This window comes from Centruroides sculpturatus, unplaced genomic scaffold, assembly GCF_000671375.1.
Source record: "Centruroides sculpturatus isolate CEXI.00-Female unplaced genomic scaffold, Cexi_2.0 scaffold315, whole genome shotgun sequence".
NCBI lineage: Eukaryota > Metazoa > Arthropoda > Arachnida > Scorpiones > Buthidae > Centruroides > Centruroides sculpturatus.
Window position 1 is genome coordinate 700914 of NW_019384544.1, and position 17927 is coordinate 718840.

The 17927-nt window shown below is 28.4% G+C and overlaps 3 protein-coding genes across 3 annotated transcripts in view; 2 read left to right on the forward strand and 1 right to left on the reverse strand.

Moving 5' to 3' along the window:
- LOC111623464 (structural maintenance of chromosomes protein 2-like) overlaps positions 1-10504 on the reverse strand; it is a 33502-nt gene extending 22998 nt beyond the window's left edge. Inside the window, exons 1-7 of the mRNA XM_023366047.1 lie at positions 10241-10504; positions 7851-8012; positions 5418-5528; positions 5207-5344; positions 4994-5134; positions 4771-4920; positions 2728-2917 (exon numbers count right to left, since the gene is read on the reverse strand). Coding sequence (XP_023221815.1) covers positions 2728-2917; positions 4771-4920; positions 4994-5134; positions 5207-5344; positions 5418-5528; positions 7851-8012; positions 10241-10504 — 1156 coding nt within the window. The remainder of the gene's footprint in view (positions 1-2727; positions 2918-4770; positions 4921-4993; positions 5135-5206; positions 5345-5417; positions 5529-7850; positions 8013-10240) is intronic.
- A 514-nt stretch (positions 10505-11018) lies between these two features.
- LOC111623456 lies at positions 11019-12679 on the forward strand. Its single transcript, XM_023366040.1, has 2 exons — positions 11019-11093; positions 11167-12679. The coding sequence occupies exon 2, from the start codon at positions 11169-11171 to the stop codon at positions 11772-11774; it is 606 nt and encodes a 201-aa protein (XP_023221808.1). The 5' UTR covers positions 11019-11093; positions 11167-11168; the 3' UTR covers positions 11775-12679.
- A 940-nt stretch (positions 12680-13619) lies between these two features.
- Positions 13620-16004, forward strand: LOC111623465 (ankyrin repeat domain-containing protein 63-like). The gene is made up of 2 exons (XM_023366048.1): positions 13620-14088; positions 15453-16004. Exons 1-2 carry the CDS (start codon positions 13753-13755, stop codon positions 16002-16004), a joined length of 888 nt encoding a protein of 295 aa, XP_023221816.1. The 5' UTR covers positions 13620-13752.
- Positions 16005-17927: the final 1923 nt, after the last annotated feature.

Genomic DNA, 17927 nt, shown 5'->3' on the forward strand with positions numbered 1-17927 from the left:
AACTATCATTTGTTAAAAAACCACAGATAATATAATCACTTCTATTTTTAACACTCAGGATCATTTTAACGCAATTACGTAGTTCAGTCTTGACAGTTATCACATAGTATTTTTGTAGTACTATGCACTTTGCAAATAAATTTCAAACAACTGTTGCACTTAGTAGCATATTTACCATCTTTTTTTCCAGCACAAAATGACAACATACTCTTTTCAGGAGATTTCGGCTTGATCTAGCAATTTGTATAATATTATCTTCTATTAGCAGTTCAAATGATTCTTTGGTAGTCATTTTGAATTTTTGATGAAAGATTGAGATATCTTTGCTAAATAATTGTAAAAATAAAAAAAATATAAAAACACATTTCCACAAAAAACCAACGTAACTGGTATCGTGGGGGCTGCGCGGCCCCCAGAAGGTACGTAGCTCCATCCTTGTAAGTGCTACAGGGCCGAACATTTGGCACTAGCTAAGAGTCACGACGTAATGAGATTACATAAAATGGCAGCTGCGCACGATATTTAGATTTTTAGAAAATTGTAAAAATATGACACGTGGGGGCCGCGCGGCCCCCATAAAACCAGTTAAGGGTTAATAGACACATTTAAAATTAAACAAATAGTGTTTTTTCTAACAGATCAATTAACCCCTCTATGTGAATATCTTTAAATACTTTCATATCCCTACTGTAGATACCTTTAAAAAATGTATTTATACAGACATGTGAAAACATTTGGTTTATAAAAAATTAATAAAATTCCCTACATAAGAGACATAAAAAAAATTCAAAACAGACTAATATTGATCAATTAATCAGATGCAAACAAATAAATATTCTAAAATCCAAAAAACTTCCAATCTCAAACATTTCTGGTAAAAGATTCTGTTATACATATTAAGGTGAAGATAAAATATTTTAATAATTTCAACAATGACTATCATCATCATATCACTCTTATTCTAACATATTAATTTAATTAAGTTTAGCATAAATTACAGTTTGTTCATAGAAACAAATTGTATAAGCAGTGATTCCTCTGAAAATTTTTAAAATTTTACCATTTGTTTTGTCACTTAAAATTTTTTTTCCACTTTTAGTTTTCTATTACCTCATTGTTTATCAGTTTATGTAAGCTAGAGGAGTGTTACTGTGCTGTTATAGAAAATGTTATTGTGATGCTTTAATGTACTACTGTACTGGTACATCAAATGAAAATTATATACAATTTATTCTGTACAAAAAATTACAAATGATACAAATGGAGTTATTCAATAAATATTTACAGGTATCCCTTGATTAACACGGTTAATTAATCAATCCCTAGATGCTACCACGTACATCAAGATCATATTAATGAAACCAGTGGTACCTTGGTACTCAACTGAACAATCACTACTTGCTAGAACAAATTTTTGGTTAATAACAAATATTTTTATTTTAATAAACAAAAATAGCAAATTCACTAACACCTTATGTTCCAAGAAAAACATATTTATGCTACGTAAAGACACCCATTAAAGCTGCATATATTAAAACTTTTGCTACATATAAAAGGATTGCAGCAATTAATTTCACAAGTTAATCAAATCCTGCATTATACAAGAGATACCTGTATATTACTTATCAGAATTCTAAAATAGTATAAATTTAAATCATAAAATAATAAATTAATGAAAATTTCTTAAATTTGAATACAATAGTCTCCTTATTTGCATAGGTCTAGATCTTCAGTGGATGCCTGAAATCACAGATAGTGCCAAACATATACTGTTTTTTTCTATACATACCTGTTAAATGTTTAATTTATAAACTAGGTACAGTAAGAGATTAAAAGAATAACTAATAATAAAATGGAACAATTATAACAATATATTATAATAAAATATCTGTGAATACACATCATGTAACTTTTATTATAGTACAGTGGTACCTCAGGTTACGAACGCCCCAGCATACGAAATTTTCAGGATACGACATGAAATTCGAACATATTTTTGCTCCACGATACGAACAAAAACTCACCATACGACGTTACATTAGTTCGCATTTTTCATTTGTTTTTCTTACTACAGTTATTTTTTTAAATGTATTACTTGGCTTTAATTTGAGTATGTTTTTCGCGTTGGAACGAATTATTTGGTTTTACATGTAATCGTATGGGAAAAGATGATCCACCTTACGACATTTTCATGATACGATCTCAGTTTCGGAACAGATTAATTTCGTATCCTGAGGTACCACTGTATATAGTATATTGCAATCTTAGCATATGAGTTTTTCCCTTCTTTACTCAATCAAAACTTTTATATTAAAGGAAGACTCTACAGCATTTCTTCAGCATATCTGAATTCCCAGCATCACTATTTTTGTAATTCAGGATCATTAAGTAAAATAAGGGTTACCCAAACATAAGCACTATGATACTGTAATAGTCACAATCTGATAACCAAGCAAGCTACCAAATGACTAATGAGACAAGTAGCATGTACAGTGTGGATAAACGATAAAAAATATGATCCACATCCCAGCAGGGATGGTGCAAGGTTTCATCATGCTATTCAGAATGGTCTGCAGTTTAAAATATATGATTTTTTTATTTTTGTAATTTTCTTTGCAATATTTTCAGATTATAGTTTATTGTGGATAACTAAAACCATGGAAAGTGAAACTGCAAATACAGGGGACTACTGTATTAATTAAAAACAGTTTTTTTCATTTTACATACTCATTAACTGATCTGCCAAAGTTGCTTCTTCTCCTTCTGCATTACTAGATAATCCTGCACTTACTGCTTGAAAATGTTTTTGAGCGGCTTGTACTGCTTCAGCATCTTTCTTACTAGTTTCTTGTAATTGCAGAAATTTAGTAAGTAATTTTTCCATTTCCTTTTCTTTATTTTTTAAAGTATTGGTATCCTGTAATAGACCAAGATGAAGAATAATAAAGACATTTAATACATTGTTACCACGTAAATATAAAGTTATGTCAAAATTTTCAAATTAAATAACTACTTATTAAATTGTAAATATAATTTGCTGGAAGTAATAAGGCAGCTTTTATTAGAGATTTTTGCAAGGTTTTTCAGTTTACATGTGTTCTAGTTGTAAATATAATTTCTCCAAGATTATTTTTAAAAACTTAATCAAATATTTATAAGCTATAATTTAATTAGTTTAATTTTAAAATTTATTTAGAATTATACAAATGTTGAATATATTTTGTAAGCAAAACAGCTGTGAAAACTGTACATAAACTATTTTTATCCCTGTAGTATTAATTTCAGTTTAAATTAAAAAAAAAATTAATACTTGTAAGATTTAAATTATTTATTTCATTTGAGCATATTTTAAAATAAACTGAGAAAACTCAAACTGGAAATTTTTAACACTAATCAACAAGGAAAGTTTCTTTTCCAGCAAATACATTTAATAGACTGACAAATGTTTTTGGGCAGATTCACAGCCCAACTTAGAGTCAAGGTTCCTTACTATGTACAATTTGTTCTATTATAAAAAATTAGTTCCAAGATGCATAAACAATATTTAAATTTTAAAATGTAATTCAAATTTACCAAATTACTTATTTTACAAATATTTTTGGATTGTTAACATACTTTCATTTATGTTAACAATCCAAAAATATCTTATAAATATGTGGAGGTCAATAGTAAAGTTATGGTTGGTCATTATATTGATATTTTTTGTTATATAGTGTAACCAGGTTAACTTGAAGTTGCATTTACTCAAAGTCATTTTCTTTCCCCAATTGTCTAGCTTACGAATTTACACATTAAAAACTCAAATTTGTCAAACTGTTTAATTTGAATAGGTTATTGATACAGTATTTTCATAGACTCTCCAGAATTTTGATTTAAATAAAATAATTAATGTTCATCTACTAAATACACTAATCAGAAACTTTCTATAAAGAACAGGAACCACATATGACTAAAAATAAACATCCTGTCATGTGACGGTGGGGTGGTGACTTCCAGACAGCATATGTGACCAAGATACTATAACTACCATCTAAACCTATTTTTCAAACTTTTTTTTTTAATTTTATTTGATTGCTAATGGATTTCTCTGACTAGCTGATGTAATAAATAAATAATTTTTGATAAATTCATTAAAAAACCAATTATTGTCAAATTCTATGTAAAAATTTTAACCTTTCCAGCAAAATTTTAAAAATATAACCATCATACATATTAGTAGGTTTGTGATGAAAAAAAAACCACTAATAAAATGATGCATAAAAAGCTTGATTTTTAGCTGAACTTTCATAACTCAAAACTTTTTAACTCAGTCTGAATTATTTTTCTCCAAATGATTTGAGTTAACCAAATTCCACTGTGTTATGTTTATTAGTGTAATTATTTTAAAATTTATTGTGATATATTTGACTCTGACTTGTGAGCACTAAGATTGGCCTTACTTTACCACTAGACTTATTACACTGCCACAGGACCACAAATTAGATTTAGAAAATCACTGTTTTATTTTCAGTGAAAATAAAATTTAAAAAATGAAAATAAAACAGGGTTTTTTTAAGTCTAATTTGTGGTCCTGTGGCAGTGTAATAAGTCTAGCGGTAAAGAAGGCCAATCTTAGTGCTCACAAGTCATTAAGAAGTCTAAGACAAGAAGCATATCATAGTACATTTGACTCTATTTTCTTTTTACTAAATAATTATTCTTAAAAATTTTTGGCTCCAGGAAATTATCAATCAGGATTATTCATTTAAAATTCTTCAGTAAATATCTTACTTCTTCAAGATTGTTTAAAACTTCTTTTCTTTTCTTTTCTTCTTCTTTCAAACAATCTTTTAAATGTTTTACATCACTATTAATTTTAGCCTCAGTCATTTGATGTTCTTTTAATTTATCTTCTAATTCTGCTAATTTACCACCCTCTTCCTACATAAATATTAAAAATAAAATGTTAATTTAGTATTTTTATTTATTTATATCTATATTTATTTGATCTTACCTCATCTTTCTTTTTTTCTAATTCTCTAATTTGTTTATCAAGTTCTTTTATTTTCTCTTTAGTTTTTGTTATTTCTTGATGATGGGAATTAATTCTTTCTTTACTTTGTTTTAATGTCTCATTAGATTTCTTGCATAAATTCTGAATAAAAAGATATTTCAACAATTATTACATATTACCTTTTTCCAATTTTTTCAGTTTATCATTATTTACCTGAGCGCCTATGAACTGCCAAGCGACATGTAATTTAGTAAGATGTTGAAGTTCTCGTACAACTTTTGTGTATTCCATATATGCTTGTCTTTCTTCTTTTAATCGAGTTAGTGTTGGTGTAATTTCCTCTGAAAGAATCTTATTACAAATTATTAATAACCAAGCATAATTCTATTGAAGACAAATATCAATAATTAATGAAAATATTTACTTTATCAATTTCATTAAGTTTTGCATCTTTTTTTTCAATTGTTTTTTGTGCAGACATTTTCTTACTTTCATACATCCCAGTACCTGCAGCTTCCTCTATCATGGATAATATCTTAAAATAATATATATTATATTACAAAATCAGCTTAGTTTAATTCAATAATTACACTTCTTAAATTATAAATAATAATTTCTCAATATATATTATTAATTAATCTAAACATTTTGATTTAATCAGATATCAAATGATTTTGTAAAAATGTAAAAATAAAATATATATTAAAAATGTTATACATAAATACCTAAACAAATATGAAATTTATTTGTTTTTGTTTTCTATGTTTTTAACTTGATAAATACTTTACATGTGTGTTCACATATTTTATAATTCATGTTCACAGTTTCTGAAATTGAATATATTTTATTAAAAATTACTAACAGCATAAAGTTTTATAGGATACACAAACTGTCATTAAGAGAGCTTGATAAGTTGATGCAATCTAACAATTGTGATCAATAGTATTCTAAATGATTACTTAAACTGACAAAAAATTCTTCTTAAACTATTCAAAAATAAACTTTTAGATCTCTTATACTAAGTTTATGTAGGTAAACAACATTGATTTCAGATGGACCAGTGGTAGTCATTGATAGTAAGTTAACTTTTAACATGGCTTTGTTAGTGAAGGACCAGAAACTGGCCCCACCACTCTCTGGACTATGTTAAATTTGCTGGTTTTGTATACAAGTATTATCAGGTTTCAAACAATTTACAAACATAAATAATAAGCACAAAAATATAACATTTAAACTATATTCATTTATGTATTTATAACATTTTTAATATAGCCAAACCCTATTATTACATTATCAGTTTATGCAAATTCCATATTAATGCAAAGGTCTATAGTCTCATGGATGAGGACAGGCATTTCAATGCTAACATATTTGGTTAATAGAAAATATTGGTTTATATGTAATATGAACCAGGCTAAGAGCCTGTGAATTTAATAAAAATTATATTTCATAATTTAATAAAAAAAAAACCATTGTTTTCCAGCTTACCAGAAGCCACACAAGCCACATCCTTACTAAGGGGTATATTTTTTGACTTTAATGTTAGATACAATGATTATGATGTCAATGTTACCATTGTTATTAGCAATGTAGTATAGACCAAACTAACAAAATTCACTCCAACTCAAAAAATAAGTTTTTCTTATAGACAGAAATTAGTATTCTACTTGCTGAATGATTAAAACACCGTTAACATGTGCGTTGAAATTGGAAATTAATAAGATTGGGAAATATTTGATTAAAAATCTGTACTTTCATGAAATAGTTCTTCACAAATCACACCTAAATTCAAAATTTCCAGCAAATAAAATAGTTCTTATTTTTAATTGATTTAATAATGAAAATAATGAAACAACTAAATTACAATATTAAATACTGTAGTTAGTTCATAATTTTAAAATTACAACAAATCATTCCATTGAAATTCAAGCAAATAAGTTATAGTCTCATCTCTAAAATCATGCTGCTGTCAATGGCTGTACACCTTAAAGGTATGAAGGAGTACATGTCAGGAGTTGCAATTTGGCATAGGGTATTTGGTGCCCAAATCATGTGCTCATAAAATAAACCAGATTTGTAGGTAGTCAGGGGACCGAGAACTGGGTCAAAAGAAAATACGCAATGCCGAGACCGTTTCTACAGGAGCGAGTGCAAGATCTGTGCATGCATTGCTCGCACTCTCTGAGACATAGTCTCGTCCCAAAAATGGCTTCACCATTTTACTTGTTCTAAATTTGTTTTTACACATATTCCACTTCTGGATTCAATATGACAAATATATCAATCTATTATATCCAGTTACTTTAATAACCATTTTATCAACTCTAACCAATATTGAAAAATGTGCTTTGATTCTTTATTCAAGCTATGAATCTCAATAAAGTGTGTTTGGAGCAAGAACTAATTATATTTACTTTAAAACATACTTAAACAAAATACAGTGAAATAACAAAGAGAAAATTTGGTTTTTGCTCGTATCACCATTAACTTTTTTGTTAAATTTACTTAACAAAAACCTTGTTAATTTAAAGTGCCAATTTTTAGTCTCTTCCATTTTGTAATAATGGGATTTGACTGTATATATTTTATTTTTACAGTTTTACTTAAAACTATTTTATTATCTGATTAATCAAATAAAATGACACGTATTTTAGTATATCTTTAAGAATTGAAAAGTTATGTTTTAATTTTATAATGAGATATAATTGTTCTAAATCTACATGAAACTCAAATTATTTTTCCACAGTTTTTATATTATTTTGATCTTATTTAGATATTTGAAATATTACAGAAATTAGAAATAAATATATTACATAGTTCAAAAAGTAGAAAAAAAAAATAATTGCAATTTTTTTACCTCAGCAGGTTTCATATTTAATACTTTTGTAATTCTTCCTTGCATTATTAAAAAATGAGGATTATTGACATTTAACTGAACTGAACGAAATAAATCATAAACTCTAGTATTTGTTGCATTACAACCATTGATGAGATATTTATTTCTTCCACCTACAACTACCTAAAAGAAAAATAAATAACTTTATTAACTCTAAACTTAACAAAAATTTTGTTATTCTGTTTTCAATTTTTAAATTTCAAATAATCTAAACAATTACATTCATTAAGAAATAGTATCATATATATAGTATATATCCTGTATAATGTATTTATATATAGAAATATGTTGTACTGCTTATTTCTTTTATATGTATATCATATGTACACATACATGTACATGTGTAAATTATTCATTAATATATTATATATAATTACTCATTAATATACTGTATCATTAATACACTTTATTGATATCTGAATATACAGGGTGTAACAAACTCCATGTCAATATTTTAGGATAGATTCTAGGATGAAAAATAAGCATAAAATCTTCTATAAAAGTTTTTAAAATCTGTTTCATTTTTGAGATATGATCTGCCAAAAAATTCACAACCAATTTTAAACTTTCCACCAAAAGGATAAGACCAACAGGTAGAAACTAAATTTTTATTTTAAACATTGTAAATTTTTTGTTTTGAATAAATGGAAATTGAGCTTGTTTCCCTATGAGTATTGAGAATTACTTGTTTTTATCTGCAGAGGAGATTTTGAATAGTTTATGTAAATTATTCTGTTTAATTTTGTAAAAAGCAAAGTTGGTAGAAGTGCATCTAGATAGCCCCTATGGTAGCATTTCTGGAATCTTGACAATATTCATGCTTTGAAAGTTAATCTAGGTGTTGCTGTCTTTAGTTTACAAGCTATCTAAAGTCATTTTAGTTCTAGATTAATTCCTTAGCATTTTATCGCTTTGTTAAAAGTAATTCGGTTATTTTGTTTCAAAAAGTTATATAATGCTGTATGAATCATTTTTTCAAAGTTTTTATTTAATTTTTAGATGTTTATTGTTAAAATGACAGAATTTGAAAAAGATCAATAATATTTCTGGAAAAAGTGGAATAGAGGGGTTTCCATTAATTTTTTTAGTACAGGATTATTCTGAATTTGATTTTGACAGAAAAATTGATAAGTTGTTTTGTTTGCCATAAACTTTCATATGCAATATGCAAATGCAGATGGTTTGAATTCTGGTGGTTGTAGTAAATTAATTTATCAAAAGGATTGTGATTATGTTTCTTTTAAATGTCGTAAATGCAAGTTGAACAGTATGTCACTTGTAATAATAAATGACGCTTTTAGCCCACGACTTTAATTTAGATAGAGTTAGATATCTTAATAAATAGGATTTAACAATTTGGAGGGCTTATCACACCAAGGACGACAGAAAAAAAGACTAGATCTTTTACAAAAAAGTTAGTCTTTAATAATCACCTTCAAATTTAGGTAAGGATGCATTTCATAGCTCCAACATATAATTATAACACTAATAGTAAACCAATACAAATGAATTTTTGACATATACAGTGCACTGTATTTACAATTTTTAATACAACACATATACTAAAGAACTAAAACTATCGAGCATAAAATTTGTTTATATAATAATGTGATATATCATATTATTATATAAACTTTAGTTTAGGTGTCTGAGAATATGGTGTATGAGATGGACGACTTTTAAGCGGCTATCAGACTTTGCAATCCTCTGTAAAGTTATCCTACTGTCAGAATAAATGCGATAGTGTAAGTAGTGTCTTATGTCCTTCCTACACCTAATGTGAATTAAGCTCATATAAATAGCTAAAGTTTCTGCTGTGCTATTGAGCAGTGTGTACCTAGACGGAAACAAGCATTGTGAAGTTCACAGCCTAAGTCGAAGTAAACTACAAAGGCGGCACCCTTTGTAGTTTACATGAAACTCAAATTATTACATTGTTACCCATCTTGGAACCGTCAGTGTAAATCCTAAACATGGGATGACCACCTGGATCTTCGAAGTAAATGTCAGGGGCAAGCTGGTGGGAGGGGTGGTAATCGTAAGTCGGGAGGGTATTTTTGTCAATGCTGAATTTTTTGATATCATCGATCAAGGTCAAACTGGGGGAATCTTATCTACTCTAATCATTTTGTAAACATCTGAGTCACTGTAATCTTGCCAGGGTAAGGTGACGAGATTTTCCTGCCAAATAATGCATTTAATTTCTAAGTTGATAGGGGTCAACCCTGACATTACCAAAAGGGCACTAGTGGGTGCGGTCCTATAAGCCTTACAAATGCAGAGAGCTGCAATCCTTTGAACAGATAACAGTTTTTACGGTTATCGACTTTGGCGGCCAGGTGGCCCCAGACCTGTTCAGCATAGAGGAGTGCTGGCTGAATTGCACCCCTGTAAATAATGTTAGTAGCATTAGGACCAAGGCCCCATGTGTTCCTAGCAATACTAATGAGAGCATTGGCTGTCTTTTTAGCTTTGTTCGTGATGTATTTGATGTGGGGTGTGAAGTTACATCTAATAACACCTAAATATTTAATTTCCATTGTTTGCTTTATTCTGTGAGCACCTATTTGAAGGGTAAGCTTCCTGATAAGTGGCGCATTCCTACCAACTATCATGCTTTCGCATTTGTCTGTATTAATGGGTTGCCTATGCTTAATACTCCACTGATGAATGTTATTGAGAATGTCATTGCATATGTCCTGTAAGCATTCACTGTTACTGTGTGAAGCTAGGATAATTGTGTCATCCGCATAACCCTGTACGTGGCAGCCAGGAGGCAGGTGTTGTTTAAGTGCAGAATAGAGTTATAGGCTTTGTTCTACAGACCAGAACCAGACTTGGATCCCCGAGGACAGCCTCAAGTGATGAGTATAACTATGTTATGTTGTGTTGTATAAACACCTGCACTACTGTCACTAAGATAGGACTGAAGAAGTTTGTAAAGATTTTGAAGGCAGTTATTAGGTTAGGTTAAATTAGATTAGATGGCATTGACATTTATTCATTATATCCTTATTATTACTACATATGATATCCCTATTATTACTTNTTCGATAAATAAAATGTAATAAAATTTAGATATAATGAAATATTTAATTATTTTAAAACGAAAACGTTAGTGTTTTTATACGGCAGAGGTCGCTCGGTTAACACGAGTTCGAATTTCGAAGTTTATTAAAGATGGCGTCGAACGACCAGTTACATGTAAATATGTTAGTATATTTTCAATTCATCTGTCTTAAATTAAAACTATAATATATTTATCTATTTAAATAAGAGATGTTTTCATCTCGAGCTAACCCAAGTCCGACCAGAAGTAGTATCAAGGAAGCGAATGATCATTTACAGCTCTTACATCAGAGAGTTGTGGAACTGGAGACTACCGTCCAGGATCAAGCCGAAGCTTTAATAAAGAAGGATGAGATGATGCAGTCGAAGTTGAGAGAATTAGCCGAAATAAAAGACTTAGAAATCGACGAACTGACGAAAAGAATCGAATACAGTGACGAGAAACTTAAAAAGTTAGAACATTTACTGAGAGAAAAAGACCAGTTGATCGAACAGTTATCCAACAGATGTGTTCTAGCGGAAGAAGTATCCGCTTATACTCCCGCAATAGAAAAATTATTAGCAGCAATGAGGAAACTTCCTTCAAAAAATTTACAGGGTAAACACATAAAGGTTAAAAGAAGCATGATTCGAAATCATAAATCCGAAAAAAAGCCCAATTTTATCGACGGAAGCCTTCATTCCGACGGTAATATGGGTACGGATGGCCATCTTCAGCCGCCGAGTCAGTCGTTCGCCGACATGAGAATCGCGAGGAGTTTTAATATCAACAGTAACTTTTCGATGTCCGAAGAAGAAGATAACGAAATGATGTGATGATTGTTTTGAATGTTAAAATAGTGAAAATGTTCGACGAAACCGACTTGTATTTAAGTAGTAAAACTTATGGACTAGCATTGTTTTGTTAAATATTTGGTCCGTTAGTGGTGATATATGTATTTACGACTTGAAAAGTTTTGAATGTTGAAAGACTGCCAATATATCTTTTCATGCCATCCATATTTCCTTCTTAGATAATAATATCCTACTCAATTCTCCAAAGGTGTTTGTTTTCTTATGAAAAAGCTGCCTGATATTGTAATTGAACTTTTTAAATATTTGAAAATTAACATGAATGCATACAAGGTACCAATTAGCAAATGATCATATTTCCATGGCAATATATTCTTACTCCAATGCCATCCAATTTCTGCTAGAAAACTTGATGAAAAATAGAAATTAGGCATTTCTATACATCCGAAATTAATATTCCGAAACATTTAGTGATATATTAGTAATAAACTATATTCACGATATATTTACGGTACGCATTATACAAACTGTCCGTCGTAATAAATTGCTTCCATATTTTCAAATATCTCACTTGAGTTACGAAATATAGATTATTTTCTGCAAAATAAAAGATTGAAATATATTTCAGTACTAACAAATAAGCCTTCTCTATTGTACACAATTATAATTTTATCAGGCAAATGTATCTGTGGTTATATGAGAAACTGAATTATAGTTATTACATTGGAAACAAATTTGTAAAAAATCAAACTGTTTGATGTAATTAACTAAAACAAAATGTCCTGCATCTACAATTTGTTATGTGATATTTTTCTGTAAAACTTCCTCCTCTTCGAGATCTGAATTCTATTTAATATATGTCTACGGAAAAGTCAGTTTTTGGTTGTAGATTCTATAGATATGTCTGTCGATAGTAAGTATTATAAAAATGATCGTTCATAACAAAACTAAAGCAAACATTTATCTAATTACAAAAAATGTCAGCGTGAAATTGCACAAAAAAAAAAAAAATTAAAAACAGAATGGATATAATCCATTCTTTTAATTTTGTTTATTTTTATTAGATATTTATTATTGTTATAAGAAGTTATTTTGCTTGAAAATGTATCAAAACTGATAATGAAATTTGAATAAAGTTCTGTGATCAAAAATAACTTAAGTTGCATTTAAATATTTTTTTAAAAGTTTAATATAGCTCATACATCAGTAATTTATTTGTCAAAAAATAAATAACTAGGCTCGATTATGTATCAATATAAAATTAGTTAAACAAATAGTGATTTTTTTAAATAACAACAACCAAATAATATATTACATTACCCAGTATTTATTTAAATAATAGATCATGGGAAATATTTTTACTTCATTTACAATTTGAACTAAATTTTACATTTTCTTTATCATGTTTCCATTTTATATATATTGCATGACACAGTAATATAGTAACTAGATATCAATATCATCTTTCCATACAGATGAGACCACATTAAAATTTTATATGGTGATTCATAGCCCCATTTTGATATGTTTTTAAGATAATCGATAATAAAACTATACGACATTTTATGCTATCTTATAGTGTCACAGCTGTTCTTTCTCTAATAAAACGTCAGCTTCGACTTCGATCACACAAGTAGTCTATAAATGCCAAGTTACTATGAAACATTTTCTAACTTTCTCAGAAAATTTTGGACGTCGGAATGAATCGCACGATTTGATTCCGTCTTTCAACAATTTATAATCGATATTCTTGCGCAGGTTCAGTCTATCATCAAACTGTAGACGTACTCCTTTCGTCCTACGTTATCTCATAATACGGATCGACATCAACAAGGTAACTTCAAAAAAAAACAAGAAAAAAAATCATCTTTTAGCAAGAAAGTAAGCGCATAAATTTCATTAAATTACATTAGGAAAAAGTGTTTCTTTTTTAAAGTTAAATGAGTGTTATCGAAGGATCTACTCGGTTCAGATAATCGTGGATCCACGTTTAAAATGCTATATGACTGACACAGTTAAAAACATGACCAACCAAGAATGCAAGGATAGGAATATTTCGACGTTATCTACTTTATTCGAAGCAATACAACACGGTCGTTATCGTCAAACTGTATTGATATTGGAAACGGGAGTCGACATCGATGGTAGGAATGATAAAGGACAAACACCTTTGATGATAACCTGTCAGAATATCGACGTAAAAAATCGTACGAAGTTTGTTAAATTGTTTATAGATACAGGAGCCGATCCTAACATGCAAGATTGGGACGGTCTAACAGCATTAATGTACGCTGTCATCAACGGAAATAACGAAATTGTTGCCGTCCTTATAGAAAATGTAAGTTATTTATTTATTTTTTCTATATTTAAAACACTTTCTTAAGTATTTAAATTATAAATATTAGTAATATAAATTACAATAGGTCGATTATATATATATATTTTTATCTAGAATATAAAGTAGGTCTTGAAATTTTAAAAATAAAATCATTCTAGTTTATTATAAAATCAAATTTTTAATTGTATTAAATTATTTAATATTTTTCTCAATATTATATATATATATATAATTCGATTCTTTATCATTTAATACGAATAAAAATTAGAGTAATAAAATTGTTCCCGGAAATGTCGCCACACCTTTTACAAATCTATGGTTGATTCTCCTAAAAATTCTTTCTCCAACCGACGAAACACTTCCTAGAAAAGAAATCAAGTTTTATCAATATTTTCCCCAAACTACAATTAAATTTTATTGATATCGTCGTAAAATTAGTTACTCCCCAATAGATAATTTATTATTATTTTAAATGTCTTCTTTTCTCCGAGATTATGTTCCTGTAAAGCTCTCTTCACCTCATTGTTCCAATGCTTTATCGTTAAGCCACATAATAGGAAGATACCATATTTATTAACTCTCGCGTGTAAAACTTTATTTAGAACGTACGTAATCACATATATATTACTTCGTAAAGATTTTTAAATATAAAATATTTAAAGCCGAATCGATTTATATATTGTAATTTAATCTTTAAAAGAAATGAGTACTCGTCCGGTCGTAAATGATTGTTCCGGTCAGCTGCTCTGACCCATCTGGTCAATAACCTTATTGTTTATCCTGTTTAGTACAAGCTTATAACTTCTTTTTTTTATTTTATTTTTATAGAAAAACACGCAATGTCAGTGCCCTTTTCAATCGAATATCTTTACAGAAATGTGTACGATAAGAAAAAAAAATGATTAATTTTATTTATAAAGTCGCCATTTTAATTGAATTTTTTTAAAATACTTAAAAGTATATTTTCGAGTCGTTATTTTAAAGTTACGCGTTTAAAAATCAAGTTGAAAGTTTACGTGTTTGGTGTAATACGGGCTACGACCACACCTTAATAAATGTCTGATTACATCGAATGTAGGCTAAATCGATTGACATATTTATCTAAATTTAGTTACATTAAAATATACACTATTCGTATAAAGTTTCATAAATGTTATATAATAGAGGAAGGATTTCAATTTCATTCTCTAATACTTTTACTCGCTTATTTTCTTAATTAATACGGGTGTGGCTTCGTTTTTTCCCCCCTATGTGATGACAATTAAGACACGTAATCAAATTACGTTTAAAACCTTTTTATCTACGTTATAAATTAATTTTTATCGTGATAATACCTTTAATAGTGTATAAATATTCTTTTCTAGAAACGTACAGACGTTACGATCCAAGACGGAGAAGGTAACACAGCTCTGATGCACGCAGCATCGCGTGGTTACGGTGATATAATATTTACGTTCCTACACAATTATCGACACGATCGACAAATTTTAGGACTTCAAGAGAAGAATAAACAAGGATTGAATGCTGTACAATTAGCTGCTAGAAATAATCACGATACGTGTGTTTATTTATTAACGCGTGAAGCTAGACAATTTCCTATAACACCGTCCGATATGTTTCCTAATCCGAAAGTATTAGAAAGGGTACCTACACCTTGTAAAGGATGGTACAAGAGGAGAGCGGCTTCACAAGAAAACATGCAATCCGCAATCGATAAGAATAGAAATGAGAAGAAAAAATTAGAAAATCATTTAATTTCCTATTTAGGAGAGAAGAAGAATTGGGATTCCGATTCAAAAAATATCTTGTATCTTCCACCGTTAAATAATGACTTTTCCAATTGTAAACTTTTCGGTACTTTAGCTTCAGCTTCCTTGCTTCATAGACGTCAAAGTAGCGGTGCTGGAAGAATTTGAATATTTATATTAAATTAATTGCTATTTTTATTATAATATATTTGTAATAGTATTATATATTTTATTGTATCAAAAAATAAATAAATTATGCTGATATGTTAATATAATGCTAAGCTTCTATACATATTCGTTATTATTGTTTTTATGAAATCTTGTAATAAGTTATTATTAATAAAGTTTAAGAAAATTGTTATTTCTATTGTTCTATTGTTATTTATACGAATGACTCGTTATAAAGTTACAGAGAATTCTATTGATTTTTCCACCGATATACAGTAGACTTCCCCTATAACACTGTTGATAATTCCGTGTTATATGAATTCCGTGTTGTACGAGTCACAAATACATGAGCAGTTCACAGCCCGGCACACGTATTTGTAAAATCTATGTGACTCTCTTAGGGGATCGTCCATACAGGAGATGGTAGTATCCTGTAACGCTGTCGCATGTACTGTACCAACGCATATCCTGGATCGACGTCCTTAATTTTAAGTCTACTAAGGAATAATGAGCGACATGGGGTACAGAACGTTACATATTTTATTAATTACACGTCTAAGGTATAAATAAACGGTACGATTCTCTATACATCACTTCGGAAACGAAAATGAATCGTTCTGTTGCTGGTAGGTAGAGATCTTAGCTTTACATAAGCTTCTTTTGCCGTGAAAGTTATGCAACTCGTCGCTGGATTTTATTGTCTATTTATTGGTTGAAAAGAAGTAAAATATATTATAAAAAAAAAACAGAAGACAAATATTAAATTATTATGAATAACAGTCTTTGTTTTTAAATCTTTTTTTTTTCAAAATTATAGGTTATAAAAGAAGGAATAGAACCCTCAAAATTAAGTGTTTTGCCACTTTTTAAAATCATTATTGATATAAAAATTTTAAAAATTACAATATAACAGATAGCACCACACACAATTTTATATTATTAATCATACTATTAATAAATAAAGTTATTTTTTAAAGAAAAGCTCTTAACGGCAGAAAAGTTACGCTCTTTGTTGGATTTTTTTATTTGCAAATTCTTTTATAATTTAGTCAACAAGCAGTTTTAATATTTCACTTTCTATAGAAAGTACAGATAAAGATGATAATTAATCCATCACAAATGATTCTTTTACAGTTTAATACTGAAAATGCTCGTTCACCTTCTGTAATTAATTTTGTGCGCTATTTCCTAATAGTTTATAAAGCTTTTATTAAATGATTATTTGATATGTAATTTCAATAAATTTTATTATTATTATAAACAAAATTTTAATTGTTATTTACAATTATTATTATTTCATATAAAACTTTTTAATGTTTCACTTAACCTTGAAATAATATGCAACTATTATATATATATAAACCTTAAATGTTTCATTTATTTGTAACAATGATTACTTAATATTACATTTAATAAATTATAAATACTATTATATAAGGTATATTTTTAAATTAAAATTGCATTACAACTAAAATGTGCATTAAATATTAGGCTCTGTAAAACATCAGAGTCTTAAAATAACGCATTTCACAATCTATTAAATTTAGAAGCGTCAAAGTTAACAATAAATATATAGGATTTATAAATAAGAAATTTCTATTTAAATTAAAATTATAATTGAAAAATTTACAGTTTTAAATAAATCATAACTATACTTTTCATTAAAGAAGATATTACATGTCTATGTAATAATTTAATCTGAACTATGAATTGAATATTTACATGAAATACTATACATAAGTATGTAATGATTAAATGCATATCTTTTAAAATTTAGACAATTCTAAACTGTTTGTATATCTACAGTACATAACATGAATATATATCTCTTTTTTTTTGTAGCTAAATATTCAATAGAACCAACTCTTCTTTTTTGATTGGCAGTAAATGTGAATTGTGAACATTTTTAAATAAGTACAATTC